The 22878-nt window shown below is 50.9% G+C and overlaps 1 protein-coding gene across 12 annotated transcripts in view; it reads left to right on the top strand.

The window, feature by feature from the left end:
• Positions 1–483: 483 nt before the first annotated feature.
• Positions 484–22878, top strand: part of SSH1 (slingshot protein phosphatase 1) — a 54970-nt gene continuing 32575 nt past the window's right edge. For 2 of the 12 annotated variants that reach the window (XM_034638712.1, XM_034638711.1), the window contains exons 1-2: positions 18209–19153; positions 22441–22544. In XM_034638712.1, coding sequence (XP_034494603.1) covers positions 19065–19153; positions 22441–22544 — 193 coding nt within the window. In that variant the 5' untranslated portion in view covers positions 18209–19064. Of the gene's footprint in view, positions 872–907; positions 1035–6396; positions 7793–18203; positions 19154–22096; positions 22332–22440; positions 22545–22878 lie in introns of those variants that run through there. The other 10 variants (XM_034638714.1, XM_034638717.1, XM_034638718.1 and 7 more) reach the window with 10 other exon arrangements.

The following is a 22878-nucleotide window of genomic DNA, read 5'->3' as shown; positions in this document are numbered from 1 at the left end:
ATGTCCGTTTCTTTCCCTCATATAAATAAACCAATACCCTAGAAAGTTTTATATTAAACATTTAAGCCTTTTTGAGAACCACCAAGAGCTTTTGAGACCCAGACAGACAGGCTACTCCTGGCCCCCTTCCATCTTGAAAGACTTGCCTGGAGTGGTTTTTCTTTCCTTTCCTTCTTTTTCTTTAAACCCGTGTGCCGGGGCTGAAAATGGTATTGCTCGCTCAGCTATTGCCTGGCTTGAAGGAGGAAATAGATTCCTCTTAAAACGTCACGCCCCCCCCGCCGCTCCCCTTAAAAAACAGGGTGGGGGCACCTGGGTGGCTCAGTCGTTAAGCGTCTGCCTTCGGCTCAGGGCGTGATCCCGGCATTCTGGGATCGAGCCCCACATCAGGCTCCTCTGCTATGAGCCTGCTTCTTCCTCTCCCACTCCCCCTGCTTGTGTTCCCTCTCTCGCTGGCTGTCAAATAAATAAATAAAATCTTTAAAAAAAAAACAAAAAACAGGGTGAGATCCAGAACAACCCTGGAAAGTTGAGAAGAGCGTGATGAGGACCAGTGCTAGGTAGGAGTTGAGTCAGCAGGAATCAGTGCACGACACTGCGGAAGGAATGTGGATAAATGCTGGGAAGCCTGAAAAATCCCTCCATGGAAATTTCTCAGAGGGACAGCGGAGCGGGGTTGCTGAGGAAAGGGTGCGACCATGTGGACGCAGCTAGGTTTCCTGGACATCTGTATCTTTTTCAGACATCGGAGCAGAAAACGTGACACTTGTGTCTGAGGCTCGTTGCTAGTGGCGTCTCTGGTGTGACATTCTCTCTCTCTCTCTCTGCAGTTGGAGGCTGGCAGCGATGAAGAGCGAAAGGTAAACCTCAGGTAAGTGGACTGTTTTGTTCCTCAGTCGTTTCTTCCCCGCAGGTTGAAATACTCTTGTTCCTTTCCAGAAGGGGGAACCCTCGGAAGAGAATACACCAGCGCGTTCCGCGAGGGCTGTAGAAATTATACCACGAGCATGAACAGAGGTGGTGCTTTCCCATTTGTGAGTGTGTTTAACCATAAAGAGCTTTCATAACGTTGTATAACATGTCGAAAAGAAGGAGAATTGGTGCCAGAACTCCACCACCCTCCTTGCTTTACCACTTTGAACATCTTTAGATACTTCCTTCCAGATTTTACCGTTTTAAAAAAAAATACTCTTTGTCATACGCTCTCACTTTTCCATCCGGCTTTTGGTTGGAGGTGTTCCTTCGGAGGTAAGCACGTTGCTGATTTGAAACAGACCTCCTACCCCCTGAGTTTAATTCAAGGTGGGGTTTTTTTCGTGTGCTTGTGAGAAATCTTTTTGGTACGCTCTGTTAAAAAAAATTCCTCAGGCTGTAGTCCTTGGCTGCTATATTCACTAGTAGACCCCAAAGGCATTTTTATTTTTCTTTGCCAAAAATAAAGGCCTTCTTTTGGGTGTTTTGTTTACAGAAGATTTTGCACTCCGTTATATAACATATTCTTATTATATAACGTACTGCACACTAAGGCACCGGTCTTAAACTCAGACTCTTAGAGTCTAAAAAAGTCAATAGAGTTTCAAGGATATTGTTCTTTGGGGGGAAAAATCTGTTTCATCTCGTGAGGAAGAGGAACACCAGCTGGGAAAGGGAATGTGCGTTCAGAAACTGGGGTCCACCATTCATTACCGAGAGCAGAATGCTCTCCTGGTTAAACTCACGTGTCTTTGAAGGTTCTGTGTCTTTCAGTGAAAGGAGGGAAGATACTTTCATTGTGGCATACGTTATTTCTAAAGATGATAACGCGCAAGGAAATAATAGCCTGCAAAAATCAGAGCGGTCTTATTTCAGTAGCTGGGTCCTCATTTTAATGTTCCCTTTGGGGACAGTGACAGATTTACCCTATCACCTGGGGTGTTGGGTTGCTCGGGGTCTGGGTCAGGGCTCGAAGGCTGGAATCAGCCGGACTCCCAAGTGGGGGCAGTCATGGGCCGTGTTGTAGAGCAGACTTTTCTATGCTTGGCTCCCTGGGTGGAGGCAACAAGGGGAAGCGGTTAAAGTCTGCTCTTTGGAGGCTCTTTGGGGGAGGAAGTGCTGGAAGAAGGGTTTGCTGATCGCCGTGGAGGCCACGAGAGCGGCTGCGTCTGCAGGTGCGTTTCCTGCCCCTAGCCTCCCTCCAGTGCTGCCCTGCAGTGGGAGTTTCTTCCATCCCTGCGCCCTCCCCTTGCAGGGCTTGTGCCCTCACTTAGATTGTCTTTGGGGTAAAAAACTTTTTTTTCCCCCAAATTTCCCTCAATTACCTGACAGCATAGCGTTTGGAATTATTTCAATTAATAGCTCACAGATAGCAGTGATGTGAAAATGTGAGTACCATGGCTACCAGTAAAAGGCCCTTTGTCTGCACAGTTGGGAGCTGGAGAGGACCTCACAAAGGGAAGGGAAGTCAGCTCTGTGTATTGCCATATTTATTCTTCTCGACCGCACTAGGAGGGGGTTTTTCCCAGTTTACAGGGGAGGAACCTGAGCCCCAAGGTTGCACGTGGCAGGTACTAAATTGGAAGCGAGGCCTCTGTTGCTTCCAACACCTGAGTTTGCCATGGCACCCCTGCCATTCTGGAGACTGGTGCTGGGACCAGGACCAAGGAGTCCCGCTGACCTGGGGTGGTGCCCCCTCGATGTGTGCTGACCACGGGAATCCCTCGTCACTGCCCCCAGCAGGCCTCCCCCCTTCCCCATGCCCCTGTGAGCACTGGGAGACCCTGGCCTGGAGCTGGGGACCTGGGCTCTGAGCTTGTCCTCTTGGGTTCCCTTCTCAGTCCCTCTTCCCCCAACCTTGATGTTCACTCCCTATGTTTAGGCAGACGACACCATCCTGCTTTCCAACCCTCGTAGCCACACAGGAGAAATTCTGGTGTTCTGGTTTAAGCTTTGACGGCAACGCATTCACCCATGTGTTGATGTGCATTTTCAAGCCTTAGCTGTCTAGGCTTCTAGAAGAAGAGATAGTGGACTAGTCCGTGGTGTTTGCTTGCCTGGGGGAGAGAGGATTTCTCTGGGCTAGCAGAATAGTCCCCTCTGTCTACCCCCCATGGAAGCTTTCATCTTTCGGGAGTTCTCTTTGACTTAGCCATGGACAGGAAATGGCCGAATCACATGGGGGGGTCTTCTGGGTCTCCGCTGCTCCTCTTCCCCGCTTTCCCCTGTTGGCACCACTGTTCAGGTCCTTATCACTCTCCATCTTGTGTCAGGCCATCATCCCATCCACTCCTCCCTCCCGCTCAGGTTTTTGTCCCCATCATCAGATGGACACGGTCTTGAGCACCCCTGTGCCTCTTGCTCTCATCCAGTCTTGCCTGCTCTCCACCTTCCCCCTCCATTGCTGTCCCTTCCTGCCCCCCTGCTCTCGCACGTGCTGTGTTTCAGTCCCACTCCCTGGCCGAGCCCTGTCTTAAAGCCAGTTCCGTTTCCTGTTGGGCCTGCTCAGTCCCGCCCCCAGACACTTTTGTGATGTCCCTCTCTTTGGCGGGTCACTCTTAGTTCCTCTCTGTGGGCCAGGTACCACACCTGCCCTTCGTGGCTGGTGCACGTGCTTTTGTCTCATCCCTCACCGTTGGTGGTATCTCCCTTAGGGGACAGGGCCTTAGTTCCCTGCCTGTGCAGGATGTTTCGACAGTTGAAATATGTTAACTTTGTTCTGGCCCTGCGGTATATTGCACACCCGTATGAGAAAGAGCGAGGTGCGGAGGAGACAGCCTGGGGTTTGGAGCCAGGCAGACCTAGGTTCAGAATCTGGCTCGTACCCTAGCGGCTGAGCTCTTTTGCCTCTGTGCCTTACTGCACTTCCTGGGTCTCTTTTGTTCCATCTGTCAAACAGATACAGCTACGACCTTTCAGGGTCGTGGAGTAGCTGGGGTGGGGCGCCTTGCACGGAGCCAGGCTCATGACAGGCTGGAAGAACCATCATGACGTTTGGTCCCCATAAGATGTGCGTATTAGTGTCAGTTCACAGCCCAGGACTTCCTGTGGGTGCAGTGTCCACTCTGTCATGCTGGGCCCCAGGGAGGGCCACCACCGTGGATGCTCCGTGACCTGGAGCAGCCCTGGCCTTATCCTGGCTGCATCCCTGTAAGATGCAAATAGGAAAGCACACTCTGCAGAGTCAGTGTTGGGATTCAGATGGTTTCTCGAAAGGCCTTCCGGGAAACCTCGCAGGAGCTGATCACCTCCTGCCCAGAACGCAGCTGGCTGATGAGAGCAACGGAGATCTAGATCTCTGTGTCCTCTCCCCTGCCCTCCGTGTGTGCAGACTGCCGCCGGCCTCCAGCAATCCCCTTCTGGAAGCTGTGCCTCTCAGACTGTGGGAATTGGTGAGCAGATGGCTTTGCTGGCAGCAGCTCCTGGCTCCCTCGCCATCCTGGGAGCTGCCTCAGTCTGGCATGAGACATAAGCGCTTGTGTGCCAGGCGGGGCCCCGGGGAGAGAATCTGGTTGTGTTGTTTCCAGAGGGTGGATCAGGAGTGAATGTTTTTTTGTTGTTGTTTCCATCCAGAGTTTCCAAGTCAAGCGTATGAAAATGCTCATTAGAGTTCTTCTAATTTTTTTTCTTGCCTACTCAGGCAGATATTGGGGCCAGGAGAGCAGGACTTTGTCTTCTGTTTCGTGTGCTGTCCGTGGTAAACTATGACCTCCCTGCACCTCTCCATGCTCCCTTCCCCTTTGGATCGTGACCTGGAATTCTCCAGAGGCCCCCAGTGTCCTGATAACCATCTGGAGTGTGGTTGTGCCTTCCCTCCTTCCCCCACAGCAGCAGGGTGGGCTGGGGGTGGGCATGGCCTTGTTCCCCATGTCCTCACTTCCCCATCTCCATTCAGTCTTTTTTGCCCGTCTACCCGTGGGTTTCCTCTCTGCCCTTCTCAATGGTCAGCCTGGCCTTTCTTGTCCCTGTGGATAGTCCGTCCGGTGAAGTCCTGCCGAGGGGCCTCAAGCACCCCTGCATCCCAGTTCTGCAGCAGCTCACTGTATGCATTAGCAGTTGCTGTGTAACAAGTTAGCCCAAACTGGGCCATCCAAAACAATGCCCTGTCATTGCCTCACAGTTGCCTGGGTCAGGAATCTGGACATGGTCTTGCTGAGTCCTCTGCTTGGGGTCTCAAGGTGTCGGCCAGGGCCGGGGTCGCATCTGAGCGTCAGGTCCTCGTCCAGGCTTACGTGGTTCTTGGCAGAATTCCTTTTCTTCCAGCTGTGGAGGTCATGGTAGCTTGCTTCTTCAAGGCCGACACGAGGATCTATGGCTATAGAATCTTGTAATGGAATGCCATCCCAGGAGTGACCATCCCGTCACCTTTTCCATACAGTTGTCACCTGAAGGGAGCAACTGTCCCACTCCGTTACCTGGTCCCACCACATTCAGGATAGAGGCTCACCCAGGCCACCGGCAACAGGGGCTGGGATGTTGGGCCTTCTCAGAATTCTGCCCACTGGTCTCAGCCTGTGGGTACATTATGTAAAGGTGATGCCAACTGAGGGATGTTGTCAGGGTCCTCAAGGGAAGAGGTCAGGAGCACCAGCGAGCCCGCGGGCTTTGACCGTCACGCCAGTGAATTCCACGTTCTTTCTGCTCAGGGCCCATACACTTGTTCTTACTTTCAGGCTTGGCATCTCTTGGATTCACCCCCCACTTTGACTGTTTTGTCCTCTGAAATACCACCTGCATTGATCCTTGGATCTCCCTCCATGAGCTTTGGCCTTAGGGGACAGGCCTGGGTTTGGCTCTCACCTCTGTCATCTGTCACCTCACCTAGGCCGTGGGCCAGACCTTACACAGTGTGTGGGGTTGTTGTCAGAATCAAATGTCATGACTCCGTGAACGTCTTCACTGTCGTAAACACTAAACAAACACCCTCTGCCTGTACCTCCTTCAGGGGCCAGCTTCTGTTGTGATTCGTGGCTCTTCCTTTTCCTTCCCACGTGCGCTTTTCTCTCCTTCGTATTTCCTTGGGACTTGCTTTGTTGTGTATTTACTTACGTACATAAATGTTCCCCCACTAGCAGAGCCGACTGCTTAATTTGTAGAGCCCAGTACAGAATGAAAATCGTGGAGGCCTTTGTTAAAAAATGGTTAAGAATTTCAAGATGGTGATAGCAGAGCTAACCAAGCTTGAGGCCCTCCTGCGCCCGGGGCCTTGAGCTACAGGACAGGGCCTTCCTGGCCTCAACCCTTGCAGCGCCTGGCACACACTGGATGGGCCACCAAGGTGTCATAGAGTGACTTTACTGTGTTCTTTTTCACGTGGAGGAACTCGAGGTGCTCTTGGATGACAGTTGGGCAACACAGACGGTTAGAGCAGTTGCGGCACCCCTCTGTCCTAACCTGTCTGCTTATGAGCCATTCATTCAACAGATATTTCCGGGGCACCTACTCTGTGCCAGCCACTCTTGTAGAAGCTGGGAATCTAGCAGTGCACACGACAGACCTCTGCCCTCACGGCCGACATTCCGTCGGGGAAGACAAGGCAGTAAGGAAGATAAACAAGAACGTTAATAGCATGTGAGTAAGTGCGAGGAAGAAAAAGGGAAGCAGGGACGGAGGATGTGGAAGGGAGCCTCCAAACACGCTCGGCCCTGTGAGTCGCCGAGCGTGCGTTACTTCATTTAACTTACGCAGACCTCCTGTGAGGAGGGCGCCATTCTGATTCCCATCCTGTGGATTCGAAGAGTGAGCCGCTGGCCTGACCTTCTGTAGCATAAAGTGATGGAGGCAAGACCCTCAGGCTCCCAGTCTCTCTGCCTTCGAAACCTGTCCTCACCCCCCAGACCCAAGAGCCACCTCTACCAGCCCTCTTGCCGATGGTTTGGGGCTCTCGCCAGGAGGCACAGAGGAAGGAGTCCCCCCGGAAGAACCGCCGCCGTGCAGCCATTCTTCCTGCTTGGAGCCTAGGGGACCCGCCGTGAGCTGTGTGCTTTAGCAGGTCGCCGGACCCCCCTGCACCGGCGAGCCCCACCGAGAGCAAGATCTGTGATGTGTCCCCCTTCCCGGGCAGGCACCGGGCGGAGCTCCTGCTTACTGCAGGTGCAGGAACTGGGTTTGGAACCTTGCTCACAGGTTGCGTCGTTGTCACAAGCCTCTGGGGGTGCTGCCAGCCCCAACTTTGGAAACTGCAGTTGGAAAAGGCCAGTGGGAGGCCAGGGCCAGGGTTTGAGTGCAGGTCACTGTGACTCAGAAGTCCATGTCCCCTCCTTTCTGCTCCGTCCAGGCCTTCACAGGAGACATGGAGTTTTGTGTTCAGCTCATCCTTTCCTGTCCCCCTGGCTTTATAGGCAGTAGCTTGTCACTGACCCCCAGTTTTCCACATTGGGGTACACAGACTTTTAAAATTCTGGGGCTGTTGTGCTGTCCTGCTGTTCCGTTCAGTTTAACTCAGGTGTTACTCCTGGTGTGTTGGGACATTTGATTTTCAAATCAGAATTTGCCTTCAGGGCAGGTTAAATTCTTGGTGGTTGTTAGAAAAACTCCTTCTGGAGTGGGGACAGATGAGGACAGAGGAAAAGAGTTAATTTGATTCTGTTGGAACTTAATTAAACTTCTTATTAAGGTTAACTTGAAATGAATTTTGCTCAGAGTCTAGTAGGTTTCATTAAGCTTTCGAAATACCAGTACTTAGACTTCAAAAGAATGCCACAGGGCCCTGGTCTTCTTCCCAGGCACCGAGTGCGCCAGGGGAGCCCGTGCGTACACCAGCAATGCTCGAGCCAGCTCTTCCTTCGTGGTTGACGTTGGTCCTGCCAGTCACCCTATGGTAAGTGGAACAAAGCTGTGAGAGGAAGTCAGAAAAGCTAGGTTCTGTCCTGAGACATGTCATCTGCTGTGCAACCTTAGGCAGGTCACTAGACATCTCTGGGCCTCCACCTACTCCTTTGTAAAGTGAAGAGAGATTATATTATGGCCCCGAGATCCAAGATTGAGAGTCCTCAGACCCACCCGTCTTGTCCTCTGTTGCACTGTTCTTGTCACCGTTCGCTGTAGATTTGTGACAGACTGCCCAGACTTTTTCCTTCATTCCAGCACTGAGGTCAGGGTCATACATTTGTGGGGAGTCTAGCCAGGTCAGGGTTATGGTCTGACCCTGACGTGGAGAACACTAGCGCAGCCTCTGAGAGGATGTGGACCCTTTGGGCCCACACACTCCTCTGCAGAGCCCTGGGCCAGCTCCCCTTCGTTCTCGGGAGCAGGCTGGAAAGGATGGACTCCCACCTTCGGAACTTTCCTTTGGCGTACCTTGTGCTGTGGTCAGGGCTCTGGATTGGGATTGCTTATTAGAAAACTCCTAAGGCTAGGAGAAGGTCCAAAACAAGTCTTCGGCTTCAAGTAAGGCTGCAATGAGAAAATAGGATTAATCAAAATAGGATTAAGCGGAGTGCGGAGTAGCCATTTTCAAGGCATGCGACTGATTGGGGGGGGGGTTGGGGGCGTATCGTGAGTCCCACTTTGGGGCGGAGTCAGTACTGTGACACGTGGGAGGTGGCCCGCCCCACTGTGCCCCCGGAGTCTGGGAGATGGCAGGCTGCCATGTAAATTACAGAGGTCCCACATGGGCCTGGGCCTGGCCTCCAGGTCAGGGTATGGGCCCTGCCACCCAGCTGCCTGCATGACTGCGACCTGGGGCCAGCCACCTGCCCTCCTCGAAACCGAGGAAGAGTCCTTCTCCCTCTGGGGACCCTCGGGAGGCTTAGGGAGAATCTTTTACTGCATGGGCACAGAGTCCTTGCTCATAGTGCTGGACACATGGGGTGTTTGCTCAGTTGGGTTTTTTTTTTAGCTGTTATTTTCATTGATGGTAGTGACTACTAGCCCCTCCAGCTGCCCTTCCTGACCTTCTTCCCCTCCATAGATTCCAAGTTTCGCCACAAAATACCGAAAGATCAACCCTGTGGAATTCGAGAGGAGAAACAGCCAACGTGTGACCTGTTTCCCTCCCAAGTTCTACTGAACCTTGTACCAGGCCTTTATTGGGGAAGCATCATGTCTTGTAGGCCTTTATTTTTACAGATTTTTTTTTTAATGGCTACTTTTGAAGTTATTTTTAAAAAGACTTTGTTACAAAGAAAGCGGTGGTTATTCCGTGTTAGGAAACATCTGATGCTCTCACTGCTGGGGGGCCACCCTGCACCGACAGAAGTAACTCCCAGTCGGGTCTTGGCACGTGGCTTGGCAAGAGTTCTCCAGGTGTGTTTCCCCAAATCTGGGCGCAGTCGAAATTCCCACCAGGGAGGGATGTAGTTTGTAGAAAGCCAGGAGGCGCCACCCTGGATATCACTTGTCATTTCCCACCTGTCCAGGTCTGTCTGTTCCATGCCTGGTCTGTAGCAGGTGGAGGTTTGGAGTGGCTCCTTAGGTCTGGGGTTGAGGCCACTGACCCACGCAGCAAGAGGGCTCCCTAAGGGGCCTGGTCTCTGGGCCCTGGGCACCCCTGTGCCAACCCCACCATGTGGGGTGGGGAAGGAGAAGTGTCTCCTGTGAGGCATGTAATGGTCATGGTAATGGAGGCAGTTTTTGAGCTATTTGCTTTATTTATCAATTCAGCCATATATATTTAGTGCATATATATCGGGTTCTTTGACGAATGCTGGGGATCCATTGTTAAATAAAAAAAGAGTCTTGACCCACCGCAGACAATGTGGGTATGCTGTGTCTACCATAGCTTTGTCCAAAGGGGATTTGAAACACCTTATGAAAACTCAGAGAAAACAATATAATGTAAAATTAACGAGAAAAGCGGGAAAGTAGGGGAAAATAAGATGAAGCCAGGAGATTTGTACATGGAATGCACAGCGTAACATTGGTACAATTGCCGGAGCATGGCTACAGATCTGACTTTGAGCATCCTAGTAGTCAAAGCAAAGAGAGAAACAAGATCAGTTGCTTGGTTCATGATATTCCTTAAAATACCACCAGGTTTGTTCCTCCGAAGAACCCTTCCTGATGGCCACCTGTGGGTGTTCCTAAGTCAGCCCAGTGTGGTGGGCGGATAAGCAGGTTGTCTAAGGTTTAGCCCTGAGGCCCACAGAGGGAGCTGATGTTACAGGCCCGTCCCACCAATTAACCTGGGTATTTGTGGTCTGGAGAGGTGAGGTCAGCTGCAGGACTTGGTGCCAAAGCTGCTGGCCGCCCCAAACATTGAAAACAGGATGCTGAGTCACATCCTGTGGGCCTGTAGCGTCCTGACTTCATGCGCCCTTCACAATGGGAGGCTCGCATGGGCAGGTTGGCCTCCCGCTGTTTCAGAAGTGTGGTCTCTAGCAGGAAGATGCTAAAATTAGGTTTTCCATGGGTCAGGGCTGTGTGTGCATGAGGCCCCCAAACTCTGGATACACAAAGACCAGGAGGAACTGGGAGAGCAGCGTTTCCCATCATTCTCTGCTGCCTCACTCACGAAGCAAGGCTGCCTCCATCTTGGAAAATGCAGAGAAGGATAAGGGTCCTAAGGCAGGTGGAGATCTCCATGGGTGAGGGTATAAAAGTCTCCCAAAACATGGAAGAGGAAGGCCGTGAAGTATGCCCGTGGCAATGACCCATAAAGTAGTCTTAAAAGCTTTTATCACCTGCCAATAAAGAAAAATTACAAGTACTATTTCCCCAAAATCCAATTAAGTGGAAATTTTCCAAATAGTTTTTTAGATTTTTGAGACAATATAAAACTTACAGGAAAGTTCTACACAAAGAACTTTTTTTCTGAACCATTTGAGAGTAAAGTTGCCAGCCTGGTGCCTGTAGCCCTTTGCATACAGGTAATGGCCTTCTACAGAGCAGACCTTTGACCCTTGACCCTGACACATGACCACCCTCAGAGCCCAATCAGGGTTGGCCCTTTGACTCAGTAACCTCCTCGGTAATGTAAGGGTCCAGTTCGGGATTGCATGTGGCTTGTAGGTGTCCTGCCTGAGTCTCCTTCATTCTAGCACATGTCCTCCGTCTTTCTTTGACTTTTATGAATGGGACACTTGTGCAGGGGACAGGCCTGTCATTTTGTAGACTGTCCCTGGGTTTAGGTTCGCGTGGTGTTCCCTGGAGCTTAGATCTGGGTGGGGTCTCTAGCAGGAATAGCCCAGGAGCCATGCTGTGCACTTAGCCTCGAGTCCCGCCAGGGGGCACTCGATTTCGGTTTGTCCCATTTCTGGTGATGCTCACTTTGGGCACCCAGGTGAGTTTTGCGTGGCTCCTTTACTCTGTGGTTCTTCTTTTCCCCTTTATCATTAAGAAGTATTTCTTGGGGGCGATACTTGGAAATCATGTTAATCCCATCCTCTGTCAACTTGTCTGTTTATTTATATCTATATGGACTTATGTTTCTCTGTTTTATTCCACGGTTTATAATCCACTGGTCGTATTATTGACTTCAGAGTCCCCGACTTGGCCACTGGGGTCATGTTCAAGCTGGCTTCTGTGACCCTTGACCTGTCCCTGCCATCCTTCAGCACTGCCTTGCTTTCTGATACCAGATGTCCCAGGCCTTATCTTGTACTTTCTCTACCACATATCTGGAATCGGTCATTTGTCCAAGGGGCCCTGCTTCCGTTTAGTGGAGAATAGAATTTACAAGGTGTGCTTATCACTATGGGGGTGTTGCCCTCCTCAGGCCCTCTCAGAGGGCAGAATCAGGGAATATGTGTGCGTGTGTGTGTGTGTGTGTGTGTGCACGCGTGCACACGCACCTGCATTTCTAGTTCTCTATTTAAATAATTTTGGGAACCATGAGTTCAGACTGATACCTTCCTCTCAGATCCAACATCTCAGAGTTCATTCTAGTTTTCTCTCTCTCTGTATTTGTGACCCCCCCGCCCGACCATCAGAAACCCGGCTCCAAATTGTCCCTAAAACATTTGCTCATTTGATCAGTCTCCCTGGCTGTCACCAGCCTCCCATCTCTGCAGTCACTTNAGGGCAGAATCAGGGAATATGTGTGCGTGTGTGTGTGTGTGTGTGTGTGCACGCGTGCACACGCACCTGCATTTCTAGTTCTCTATTTAAATAATTTTGGGAACCATGAGTTCAGACTGATACCTTCCTCTCAGATCCAACATCTCAGAGTTCATTCTAGTTTTCTCTCTCTCTGTATTTGTGACCCCCCCGCCCGACCATCAGAAACCCGGCTCCAAATTGTCCCTAAAACATTTGCTCATTTGATCAGTCTCCCTGGCTGTCACCAGCCTCCCATCTCTGCAGTCACTTCTCGTCTGCATAGATGCCTTTCCAGCCCTGCTCACCGCACCCCTGCCCAGCTCAGATGCCTGCCTGGTTCTGTCTGCCAGATGGTTTTGTTGTTTTTTTTTTTTAAAGATTTTAATTTATTTATTTTGACAGAGAGAGGCAGCGAGAGAGGGAACACAAGCAGGGGGAGTGGGAGAGGAAGAAGCAGGCTCGCAGTGGAGGAGCCCGATGTGGGGCTCAGTCCCAGAACGTGGGGATCACGCCCTAAGCAGAAGGCAGACGCTTAACGACTGAGCCACCCAGGCGCCCCTCCGCCAGATGGTCTGGGCCTGAATTGTCAGAGAAGATGCTGTTTTCTTGAGATGTACGTTCAGCATTTTTGATGCTGTTTTCCTGAGGTGTCTGTTCAGCAGAGGTCCTGTGTGTCGGAGTCCTCCTCCTGGTTCCCTGTCCTGGCTCTTCCACTTCTTGGCCCTGTGAACACAGGCAAGCAGCTCAGCCTCTCTGAGCCTCAGTTTCCCTCCAAGATAGACCCTGAGAATTAGGTTAGTTAATGTGTATAGATTGCTTAGCCTGACACTCAACAAGGGTGTTCGGTATTAGCATTCCAGTCATTGAGTGGGCCCTCGGGGATCCAGAGATGGAGAAGTCATAGGTCTAGCTGTCAAAACACTCAAGGTGACGTGGAAAACTTGTTGTGTTGTTCAGTGCCCTGGGTTGCCAAGAGGGCCTGACTGCCAGGTGACTGATGTCCACTTACGGCCTTTATGTGGTGAGTCTTCCGTGTCCAGTGTGTCCTGCGGGTGGTGAGCCCCCCATGCTCGAGCTGCTTAGAGATTACTAAGGTGAGTTAGTCATGCAGTGCTTTGAAACTGAAGAGGAGGCCAGCTCGCTGAGTTCTTTGGTGAGTATTTAGTTAGAGTCTCCTGTATCCCAGGTGAAGAAGGAGCTTTAGAAAATGACATGTGTTCTGGCCCTCGAGTCCCACTGCGAAGTTTAGATACGCTGGCGTGAGGATAACTTCACCATTAGTTAGTAGTAAATATGTCTGTGAACACAGTTTGGGAACCAGGGGCCTTAGGTTCCCATCACGTCCTAAGTGTCTGACCTCAGGCAAGTGACTTAACCTCTAAGCCTCAGCTTCCTTAACCTGCAAGAGGAGAGAAGGTGCTTTGAGATGTTGAAAGGGAAAACCCATGGCTAGGCAGCTGGGGCGGCAAGGGAGGGCTTCCCGGAGGAGGTGGGAGCACTGGCAGGTGGGCACAAGGCGGGGAGGCAGATGAGAGAGGGAAGGCAGTGAACCGAGTCCAGGGTAGAGGAGTCGATGAGGACGACTGCACAGAGAGAAAGCAGAGACTACGTGGAGTATGGGGAGGAATCGGGTACAAGGTCATACGCGGAAGGTTTTTATCATAAATCACTTTTTCTGATTGTTTTATGAGCTCCTTGAGGTCAGAGAGTGTCAGATGAATGAAATTGAGGTCAGCAGCATGGCTAATTGTAGCTACTATAGACAGCTAGCAGAAGCAGGTTGGACTCTACAGAAAATGTGCCATTGTTGAAAGTTCTGGAGCTGGGAAGGGCGTAACAAGAGCTGTGGTTAGGATCTGTGCGGTGGATTGGAGGCCAGAGGTCCCGGCCCTGGTTCTCTGTAGACAGCTCTTGGAGGCTGAGCCACCCTCCACCATAGCTGCTAGCCACATGTGGCTCATTCAACTAGAATTTAATTAGAATTAATAAAATGACACATTCAGTTGATTGGTCACACTTACCACACTGTCAGTGTTCGGTAGGTGCCTGTGGCTAGTGGTTCCCCTCTGGGACAGTGCAGATAGAGAGCATGTCCACTCTCTTGCCGGAATGTTCTGAGTACCCAGCATAGAGCCAGGCACGCAGCGGGGCCCGGGAGATGTGGCGTGGCTCGGGAGATGTGGCGTGGCTCGCGGGCATGAGGAGGGCCAGAAACTGGAGCAGTGACTGAGGAACTGGGGAGGAAGGGAACTCGGGAAAGGTTAGGACTCAGCGGCCAATGAATGTGGGATGGGGCTGCATACCAAAAAGAAAGGGCAAAGGACCTGGGACGGTTGGGACGGTTGAGATCATCTGTCCTTGGAATTTTTGTGTTGTTTCAAAAACATTTCCTCCGTGTGCCTGTTATTTCTGGCTGGCTACGTTGTCTTTGCTGCCACTGCATTTCCAGTACAATGCAGCCTTTGTGTCTTCTGCCCTCCTCAGGGGGCTTAGATCCTGGTATCCCAGATGCACAGAGGAAGATACACTAGCTTGAGCTTCCACAGGCGGGGGGCCTGAGGCTCTTGCGGGCGGGAGGGGGATGCATGAAAGAACCATCCAAAGGTTTGGAGAGCCAACTCCCGGCACATCATTTGCAATCTTTCTTCGGTGGGGTGGGGGAAAATCCTGCTGCTGCGAACTTGCTGGCATATTCCTGGTAGGAGCTGCTCGCTCCTACCCGTTGATATGAAGGAGAGCTGTGTAGCTGGCTTCAGAGAATGTCTCTTACTGTCTGAAATACTTCTGGACATTCCTTCTCTCTGAGAAAAGCCTACGCCTTCTAGCCAAACAATACATGCCCCAGCAGCAGAGACATTTGTACTGAGCCCTGCCAGCATTTCTTGCCTGTGACCCCGTTCCCTAAGTCGAATGCCCTGCAGAGCTGGAATTTCCCTCTCCTCAGCATTCTGTGTGTAGGGAGCCATTGGGGAGCTCTTGCTGGGAGGTGTATCAGGTGAGTTACTTGTTTTCTCATGCTCTGAAGAATGGTGTTTGGGACGAGGCCCCGCCGAGCTGCACTGTGAAGCACAGAGTGAAAAGGAACAGGGCCTTGGCACAACTCTGGGTTCTTGACGACTCTTGACCATGAGTTCAAAGTGAGGGAAGGACCCAAGGGAGAGCAAATAATAAGTCTTTGATCTCTCCGTCTTCACAAACTTCATTTTGCCAGGAATGGGGTCTGAATCCATCCAGACCATCTCCAGTAGGGGTTTTGAGGCAGATCCGTATCCATCCGGCTTTGCCTGCTGCTTCCAGAGCCACGGGGCGGGCAGGCCATCGTGCCCTCTGACCCAGGCATCCTGCCGCGAGGGCGCTGAACATGGAGCTTCTCAGCGCAGTTCTGCCGCTCAGTAGACACGTGACCACAGATAGGTCATTCCTCTTCTCTGTCTTGACCCCTTCATCAGAAGCATGAAATTGTAAGAATTAAGTGAAAAAATGGAAGGGCAAGCTCTCCAAAAACTGTAGGGCACTGTTCAGGCAGAAGGTATCATTAACATGTATTTATTTAAAACAGCTCCCATTGAGAGCCATCGATGTACTAAGCATCCGGGTGCTGAGAACTTATATTGACAGGTTGATGGCTCAGCTGGAGGCCCAAGGTTTGGTTCTTACCTTTGCATGTTCTGAAACTTGAATTTATTAGCACACCAGGGGATGATCAAGTTCTGAGAAACCAACTTAAGCTAACCAAACTTACAAGGCACTGACTTGTAAACCAGAATAGGCATTTAGGAATTCACAGTGGGGCCTTTTACAGCAGAGACCAGGTCTTCCTGTGTTTGTCATGGGGTATGTCTAACATAATCTTCCTGCTCTCCTGCTCCCACTCCCCTCTTCTGTGTTCACGGGTCCTCTGAGGCCCAGCCTGGTGTCGTTTCTTCCAGGGAGATCTCGGATCCCCAAGCTGTGCTGGGCGCCCCTCCTGTGTCTATGCACGCGTGCATACGTGCGTGCATCTGTAGCACCCTGTAGGTCCCTCTGGTTGGAACCTGCTCTGTCCCACCGCAGTTACGTTGGCATCCGTCTGACCCCCTGGAATGTAGCGTCGCTCCAAGGCATGAGCCGCGTCTGGTTTATTTCTGCATTCCCGGCACTTAGCACTGACCACGCACAGCAAGTATTTGTTCATCGAAACACACTTAACAGAAACTCCTGTCAGGAGCCCTCACTGGCACCCACCTTTTCTGTGGTGACAACTTCAACTTTACATTCATTCCTTTTTTTCCCCTAGAATTGTCATCACACCTGCTAGACAAATCACAGTGCCCTCAGCCATACCTGTGCAGAGCCGAGGGAGTCGAGGGTTGATCTCCACATAGAAATAGTTCAGTGTTTCAGCCAGTCCCGTCAGTTTGGGATTCTTTTCAGAGCCTCTGCTTTGGGCTCCGATTCTCTGATTTTGTGTGCGATGTAGCATCGGAAATACTAAAGTCATACCAATTAGTCTAAACTTTCTGTTTTCTCATCTGTAAGATGAGTATAATAACCCCTGGGTTGGCCTGCAGGGAAGAGTGTCGTAAGGACCAAGGGCCTGACGTTAGCCAGAATGCTCTGTCCACGGCAGAGCCCATCCCAAAGGCGGGGCTGCCTTTCAAAGGCCGGGACTCTGAAAGTGTTTGGCAGAAGACGGGCAAGTGCATTTATACGCTAATCCAAGGAGGGTATTCTTTTGGTTTTTGACCTAGCATGACCTCCCGTCATTGCACCAAATCTGTCTGCTCTCCTGTTTTTGGTGTTCTTTTTCACCAGCGGGAAACATTGATCATGTACCTACTGTGTGAAGCCCACGGCGGACGCCTGTTGTCTCTGTGTCTTCTGTTCCTGTGACATTGGGAGGTTCTCACGCTGCATCAGGAGCGCTTCCGGAACTTCTTAAAACGCGCATGCCTGCACTTAACTGCAGACGTTTCCAGTTAGAATCGTCTAAGGCTGGACCTGGGCACGACTGTGTTCTAGAAGTTCTGCGCGTTGTTCAGATGTATAGCCAGTGTTGGAAATCAGGGCCGGGAGCGTAATTCTTCCGTCGTGTGGTGTTTCTACACCTCGTCTTTCCTTTTTTCAAGGAATTGTGTTGCTGTTTCAAGGAACAGCACACACCCAAACCACCCGAACAGAGACCCGTTCCTTAGAGAGGATTATTGTTTGTACCTTTGTTGACACTTGGGCAGGCTTGGCTTCCCGTTGAACTCCCCCGTCTGCAGGTGTTTGGCTGTTGGAGTGAATGAACAGCACCCTGTAAGTGATTATCACAACAAACGTAGAGTGGAACATAAATTAGAGCCCAGAAGTATGGATTCCGAGACCACTGCATTTTATTTTCTTGAAGCCCAGTGTGTCCCAGAGCCACCAAGGGAGTTGGTTAAAAACGAGGTGGTCCCTGGACGTTGTGCTGTAGGACTTTGACAGCTTGCTTCGTGTGTTGTTTGGAGAAAACGCTGCCTGGCCTGCTGAGCTGTGGGAGCTGGACGCCACAGAGCAGCCTCGCACCAGGCCACAGTGTCTGCCACGCAGCAGGTGCTCAGTAAATGACAGTGCTGTTGGTAAGAAGCCTGTCCTGAAGGCGGCTTCTCGACCAGTGTGGTGGCCCTGCTGCCCACAGAACTCCGCCTCCGGATTCCCATTCAGTCCACAGGGACCAGACGCCGTGTCCCGCCCCAGAACTGTCGTGGAGCTTGTGGGCAGCGTAATGGCGGTGGTCCCCCAGGCCTCCTGCTTGCCCCCAGGGCTGGTGGGACAGCTCTGATGCCGAGTCTTCTCCTGCTGGAGTCCTGTTTCCCTGAATCATGCCTGCTCCCTTAACTCCGCGCGATGCTTTCCCCTGCTGGGAAGAGGGGCTGCCTAGCAGTGACATGTGCTGTAGCGTAGCCAGAGCGGCCTGCAGTTACCCTGCACTTAGCCGCCAGGGCAGGCAGGGGCAGAGGTGACTTCAGGATAACGGCTCTGAGTCTCACTCCGGGCTGGTAGGGACGCGGGGCGCTCCCAGGCTCATGAAGATGGGCGTGGGGCAGAGAGATTTGGGTCTCGTCCCAACTTGTAAAGTTGTTATTATGTTCCTGGGCAAGCTGTAGTTTCCTCCACTGCAGAATCATTGTAGTATGTGCCCCCACTTAATGCTCTTGTGAGGATCAATCTATCCTTCGGAAGCTTGCGGGGGCGGGGGGGGGGAGGTTGAAGCTTGCAGACAAGGCCTCCCCAGGAGTCTCTGCTCGGTGCTCCCTCCTTCAGGAAGCATTCCAAAATCCGTCAGTTAGATGCTCCCCTCTTCCCTCTTCAGAACGCCAGCAGGGCTCCTTTCTTTGGGTGCTTATCCCAGTCTGCCCTGCAGGGTGATTTACTTCACCTGCCCCAGGAAGTGCCAAAAACAGCACCTGCTGACTCCTGCAGGGCGGGTTTCAGGGTCTCCAACCCAGCCCTTGGGGACCTGGGCCTGCTTTCCCTTTGCAGCCTGCCCTGCCCACCGTGCCTGCGGTTCTCTGAGCTCCTCCTGTGTGTGCACACGCGGCTCCCTCTACCTGGCTTCTCCCGGCTCAGCCCCCTTCGCCTCCTCAGGCAGCGATTAGCATGACTGAAGAATTTTCAGAATGCTTTGACAACACGGGCTAACTGCAGCAGCTGTCCAAGGTCACCTCTGAGTGAATGGGTGGCAATTTGACAGAAATAGGAGTCCTTCAGGCTGTCGATTTCAACCAGAATGGGGTCCTCATTGCTCTGGAGCTGTTCCTTGGCGGCCAGCTGTTTCCCCCACGATGTAATACACCCCCTGGTGCTTGTTCCTAAGGCCTACAAAAACCGTAGGAGTAAAGTGATTAGAGGAACTTCAGCTGTTTTGCTCCCTCTGAATGGCCCTCTTTCATCTGGATATGCAGGGACAAGGGCCTTTTTAAACCCAAATATCAGGGGAAGACAAGAGTCCCACAAGAGCCATTCACGCTCTGGGTAGGAACATCATCAGGGACGGGGACTCCTGCCGAAGGAAGGACTCTGGCCCCTTCCTTCCCTTGCGTCTTTCTCCGGAGGCAGTGCAAGGCGGGTGCTCTGGGGCAGTTAAAGATGGGAAGCCGGCTGTCATGAACGTGGTTTATTTCCCTGACTTCTGCGTCTCCGAGTTTCAGCCAGCTCACGGCTTCCGCTCTTCTGAGGTTTCCAGCCTGAATTAGTACGTATCACCACCCCATCTCTCTGTTCCTACCACGTATCGGTTTCTGGAGGACACTGGCCGTTTATGCTGTGAGGGCTGGGGTTTTTCATCTGTCCTTACTGCCTCGTAGAAAACTCTTAATGCTGTGTTGTCTCCTGAAACGGGCGGTCACCAGTGTCTGAGAGCATATTTGTACTGCGGAGATAAAAGCGCTCGGTGAGGGTGCAGGCAGGGAGGGCCGGGGCTGAACTCATTTTTACTCTCCCATCAGGGTTTTTCTTAAAGCCATGGAGGAAAACAGTTCACTTTTATTGGTCAGGGTCTGACCTTTCTGGAACTTCAGTCACACACTTTTTAGGACACAAGCATTTTGGGGAAGAAGGCTGATTTTTCTGTAGCTGGGTTGGGTAGTTTATGGGTCTGTATTTTCTTGCCCCAAGAACCTAGTAAAATGGGTGTGCCATCCCCAAAATGGATTCTTTTTCCTTTTTCTTTTTTTTGTTTTAAAGATTATATTTATTTGAGAGAGAGAGAGAATGAGCAGGGTGGGGGGGGGTGGAGGGGAAGAGGGAGAAACAGACTCCCTGCTGAGCAGGGAGCCGCGGTGGGGCTGGATCCCAGGACTCCGGGATCATGACCTGAGCTGAAGGCAGACACTTCACTGACTGAGCCACCCGGACGTCCCCCCAAAATGGATTTCTTAAAGGACACCCCCAGCGTGGTGCCCCGGGACTTGCAAATTGGGGTACCATGCTTCCCTGTATTAGGAGCCTGTCACAGAAAACCCCATGGAGCCCTGGTTGCGGGAAAGGGTATTCTCATCGGGCACCCAGAGGGTGCCTGAGGCTCAGGGCCTGGAGTGAGCTCAGAGCAGAAGACAGGAAACAGGGTCACAGAGAGTATCTGCATTTTGTTTTCATACATGCTGTGACTGCCTATGCTCTCCAGCTTCTTGGCCGCAAGAGTCATAGTGTGCGGTCACCCTCATGCCGTATCTGCTTACTGTCTCCCCAGACTCAGGGCAGTCTCACTTTGCGGGCTTCCCCGCAGCTTTACATCTCGCTCTTTACCGTAAACGCTTGTGCCTCGTGGCTGCGAGGGGAGGGCGGAGGCAGTGTTCCAGGGCCCCCATCCACATGGGCCCCTGACTTCATACGTAGATGGGGGCCTCCGATTCTTTATCAGTCACAGGAACACACAACTGGCCTTGTAAGCAGTCACGGGATAAAACCAGCCTATTCTTTTGCATTGTTCCCCTTTTTCCCCCCCGAAGGAAATGTAAGGGAAACCAAGGGGAATTTTTGCCCATGATTTCCAAGGCAAAGGTCACCATTAATGGCTGGCTGTTTCCAGAGCTTTCAGGCTTCTGGTCGGTATGGATTTTTTTTTTTTCCATTTCTTTCTTTCTTTTTTTGTGGGGGCAGGGAGAGAGGGAGAGAATCAGAAGCAGGCTCCATGTCCATTACTGGAGCCAACATAGGGTTCAATCTCATAACCCTGAGATCATGACCTAAGCTGAAATCAAGAGTCAGACACTAACCGACTGAGCAACCCAGGCGCCCCTTGGTTTTTTTTTTGGTTTTTTTTTTGAGATTTTATTTTTAAGGTGTGGGGTTTGAACTCACAACCCTGAGATCAAGAGTCACAGGTCAGCTGAGACAGCCAGGCGCCCCCTCTTTCAGTCTTTATAATCCTGGGTTCCTCAGCTCTTGAAACTGGCAACACAAACGTACAGCTGATAGAGTGGAAAGGATGGGGTGGCAGCACATTGGGGGTACTAAATGAAGAAAAGTGAAAAGCTGTACAGATGTAAAGTATTGGTAAATGAAATCTACAAAACCATCAATAACTCAAAGTCCCGAATAAGAGAGGCAGCCCTCAGCCTTATCGTTGGATATTTGAGCAGAGTCACTGTTCTGGGCGTGAGAAGTCAAGCAGGAGAAGCCACCGATTTTATTGTGGACTTCATGTGAGACAAGATCACTATTTTTCTGATTCCAGGAGCCACTGAGTTCAATGTGGTGAGTGTTCTTAGGACCTTAGTGACTTAGAGTTGTATATTAGTTGTATATTAGACTTAGAGTTGTAAAACCTCTGTAAAAGCTGAGGTTTTTATTCCAGGGTTTAGAACTTTTTAACTACTAACGACGGACGTCTGGGGAGAAGGTGATCTTGCTTTTTTCATATTTACAGAAAATGTCCCCGTATTTCTGTCAGGAATCGATTTGTTTTCTGTTAAAACAAACACACACAAAAAAGCGCTGCTTTTTCTTGGAGATTTTCCCTTCAAATCATGTATATGTCAGCTGTTTGCTCAGGAGAGATTTAATGATTTTTAGAGTTCCCTTCATTGTGAACCGTATCTTTCACGAAGTTAATAGAAATAAAATGCGTTTCCATTGTAACGTGTAGTACGTCTTCCCTTATTCTGAAAATCAAAAAATAATCATTTTAAAAAGTGAATGTTTGCTCAGTATAGAAGATTTGGAAGAAGCCAAAAAGAGAAAGAAGATGATAGTAGGTGGTCCAGCCCCCCTAAACAAAAAACAAAACAACCACTGTTAAATAACGTTAGTGCATTTTATGGGTAATTTTCAGCATCAGCAGTATTTTCGAATAATTGGTAATAACTAGTAGGTGATACAGCCTGTTAGTTTATAGTCTTAATTTCTGCGTGAGCCAAAGATTTTTTTTGGATAGCCAAATCATGAAATGTTTAAAATTTAAATGGTAACTTCTCAAGTTGTATGTCGACTGTAAATGTTATTGCTGTTTTAAAATAATGAAAAAACCAAAGGTTCCTTCTCCTGAGAAATTCCTTTTGTCAATTGGAGGTTTTCTACCACAGCAGTGACACTGTAACCTTGACTAAGTTCAGTCACCCTTCAGGAACCACCGGCTGTTGTTAAGATGCAAACCAGTAGTGAAAGTATAACTTCCTCTTCTCTATGTTCCATCAAGGGAAGGCTCTGAGATCCGTGACGTTGTCAGGGAGTCAGAAAGATTCCGCAGCGAGATCTTTTAGAGTAATCCTGCAAGAGGGGGCTCTCGGCCTTGCAAGAGCCCCAACAACCTGGGGCGCTTTGGCCGAAGCCCGAGTCCATCACGCAGACTCTCCAGCAGCAAGCTTGTAGTGAAGGTGTGGGAAGAGTGCAGTGCAGAATGATCATGAAAGCCGTCTCGTCCCGCGTGCATCGTATGTGCTGCCGTTGGTCCGCACAAAGCTTTTCCTCTGCTGCACGTCTTTGCTCCTTTTCCTCTCTGAATTCCGGCCTGACTGTGCTCTCTGGTTTTATTCTTCCCAGCTTAAGTGAGAGCTTTTTCATGGTGAAAGGAGCGGCCCTCTTCTTACAGCAGGGAAACAGCCCTCAAAGCCAGCGAAGTCTTCAGCATCCCCACAAGCATGCAGGTAAATTGAGGTTCTTACCTTGGAATTTATTTTCTGTGCGATGGGGGAGGCTTCCATTACCGGGGGTGAGCAAGTGGCTGGTTTTCAAGGCCAGAGGAGTAGTGGAACACAGGCTTGTCACGGCCGGGGCAAAGTAGAACCTCTCTGCTTGAGCAGGTAAGCCGTGCACATCTTCCAGGTAGCACCGCGAGCTAGTGCCCCGCGGACCGTGCGTGTTGATGCGAGAAGTAAGGCAGCCGGCAGCGCTCTGTTTGGATGTAACGATTTCCCACCCACGGTTTATCAGTTAACTGCAGGTTTTAAGTTACAGTATGAGTTTTCTTTTTTTTTTTTT

The sequence above is a fragment of the Ailuropoda melanoleuca genome, chromosome 12 (assembly GCF_002007445.2).
Source record: "Ailuropoda melanoleuca isolate Jingjing chromosome 12, ASM200744v2, whole genome shotgun sequence".
Taxonomy (NCBI): domain Eukaryota; kingdom Metazoa; phylum Chordata; class Mammalia; order Carnivora; family Ursidae; genus Ailuropoda; species Ailuropoda melanoleuca.
The sequence above is the reverse complement of the archived record's forward strand: the minus strand, read 5'-3'. Positions and strand labels throughout refer to the sequence as shown.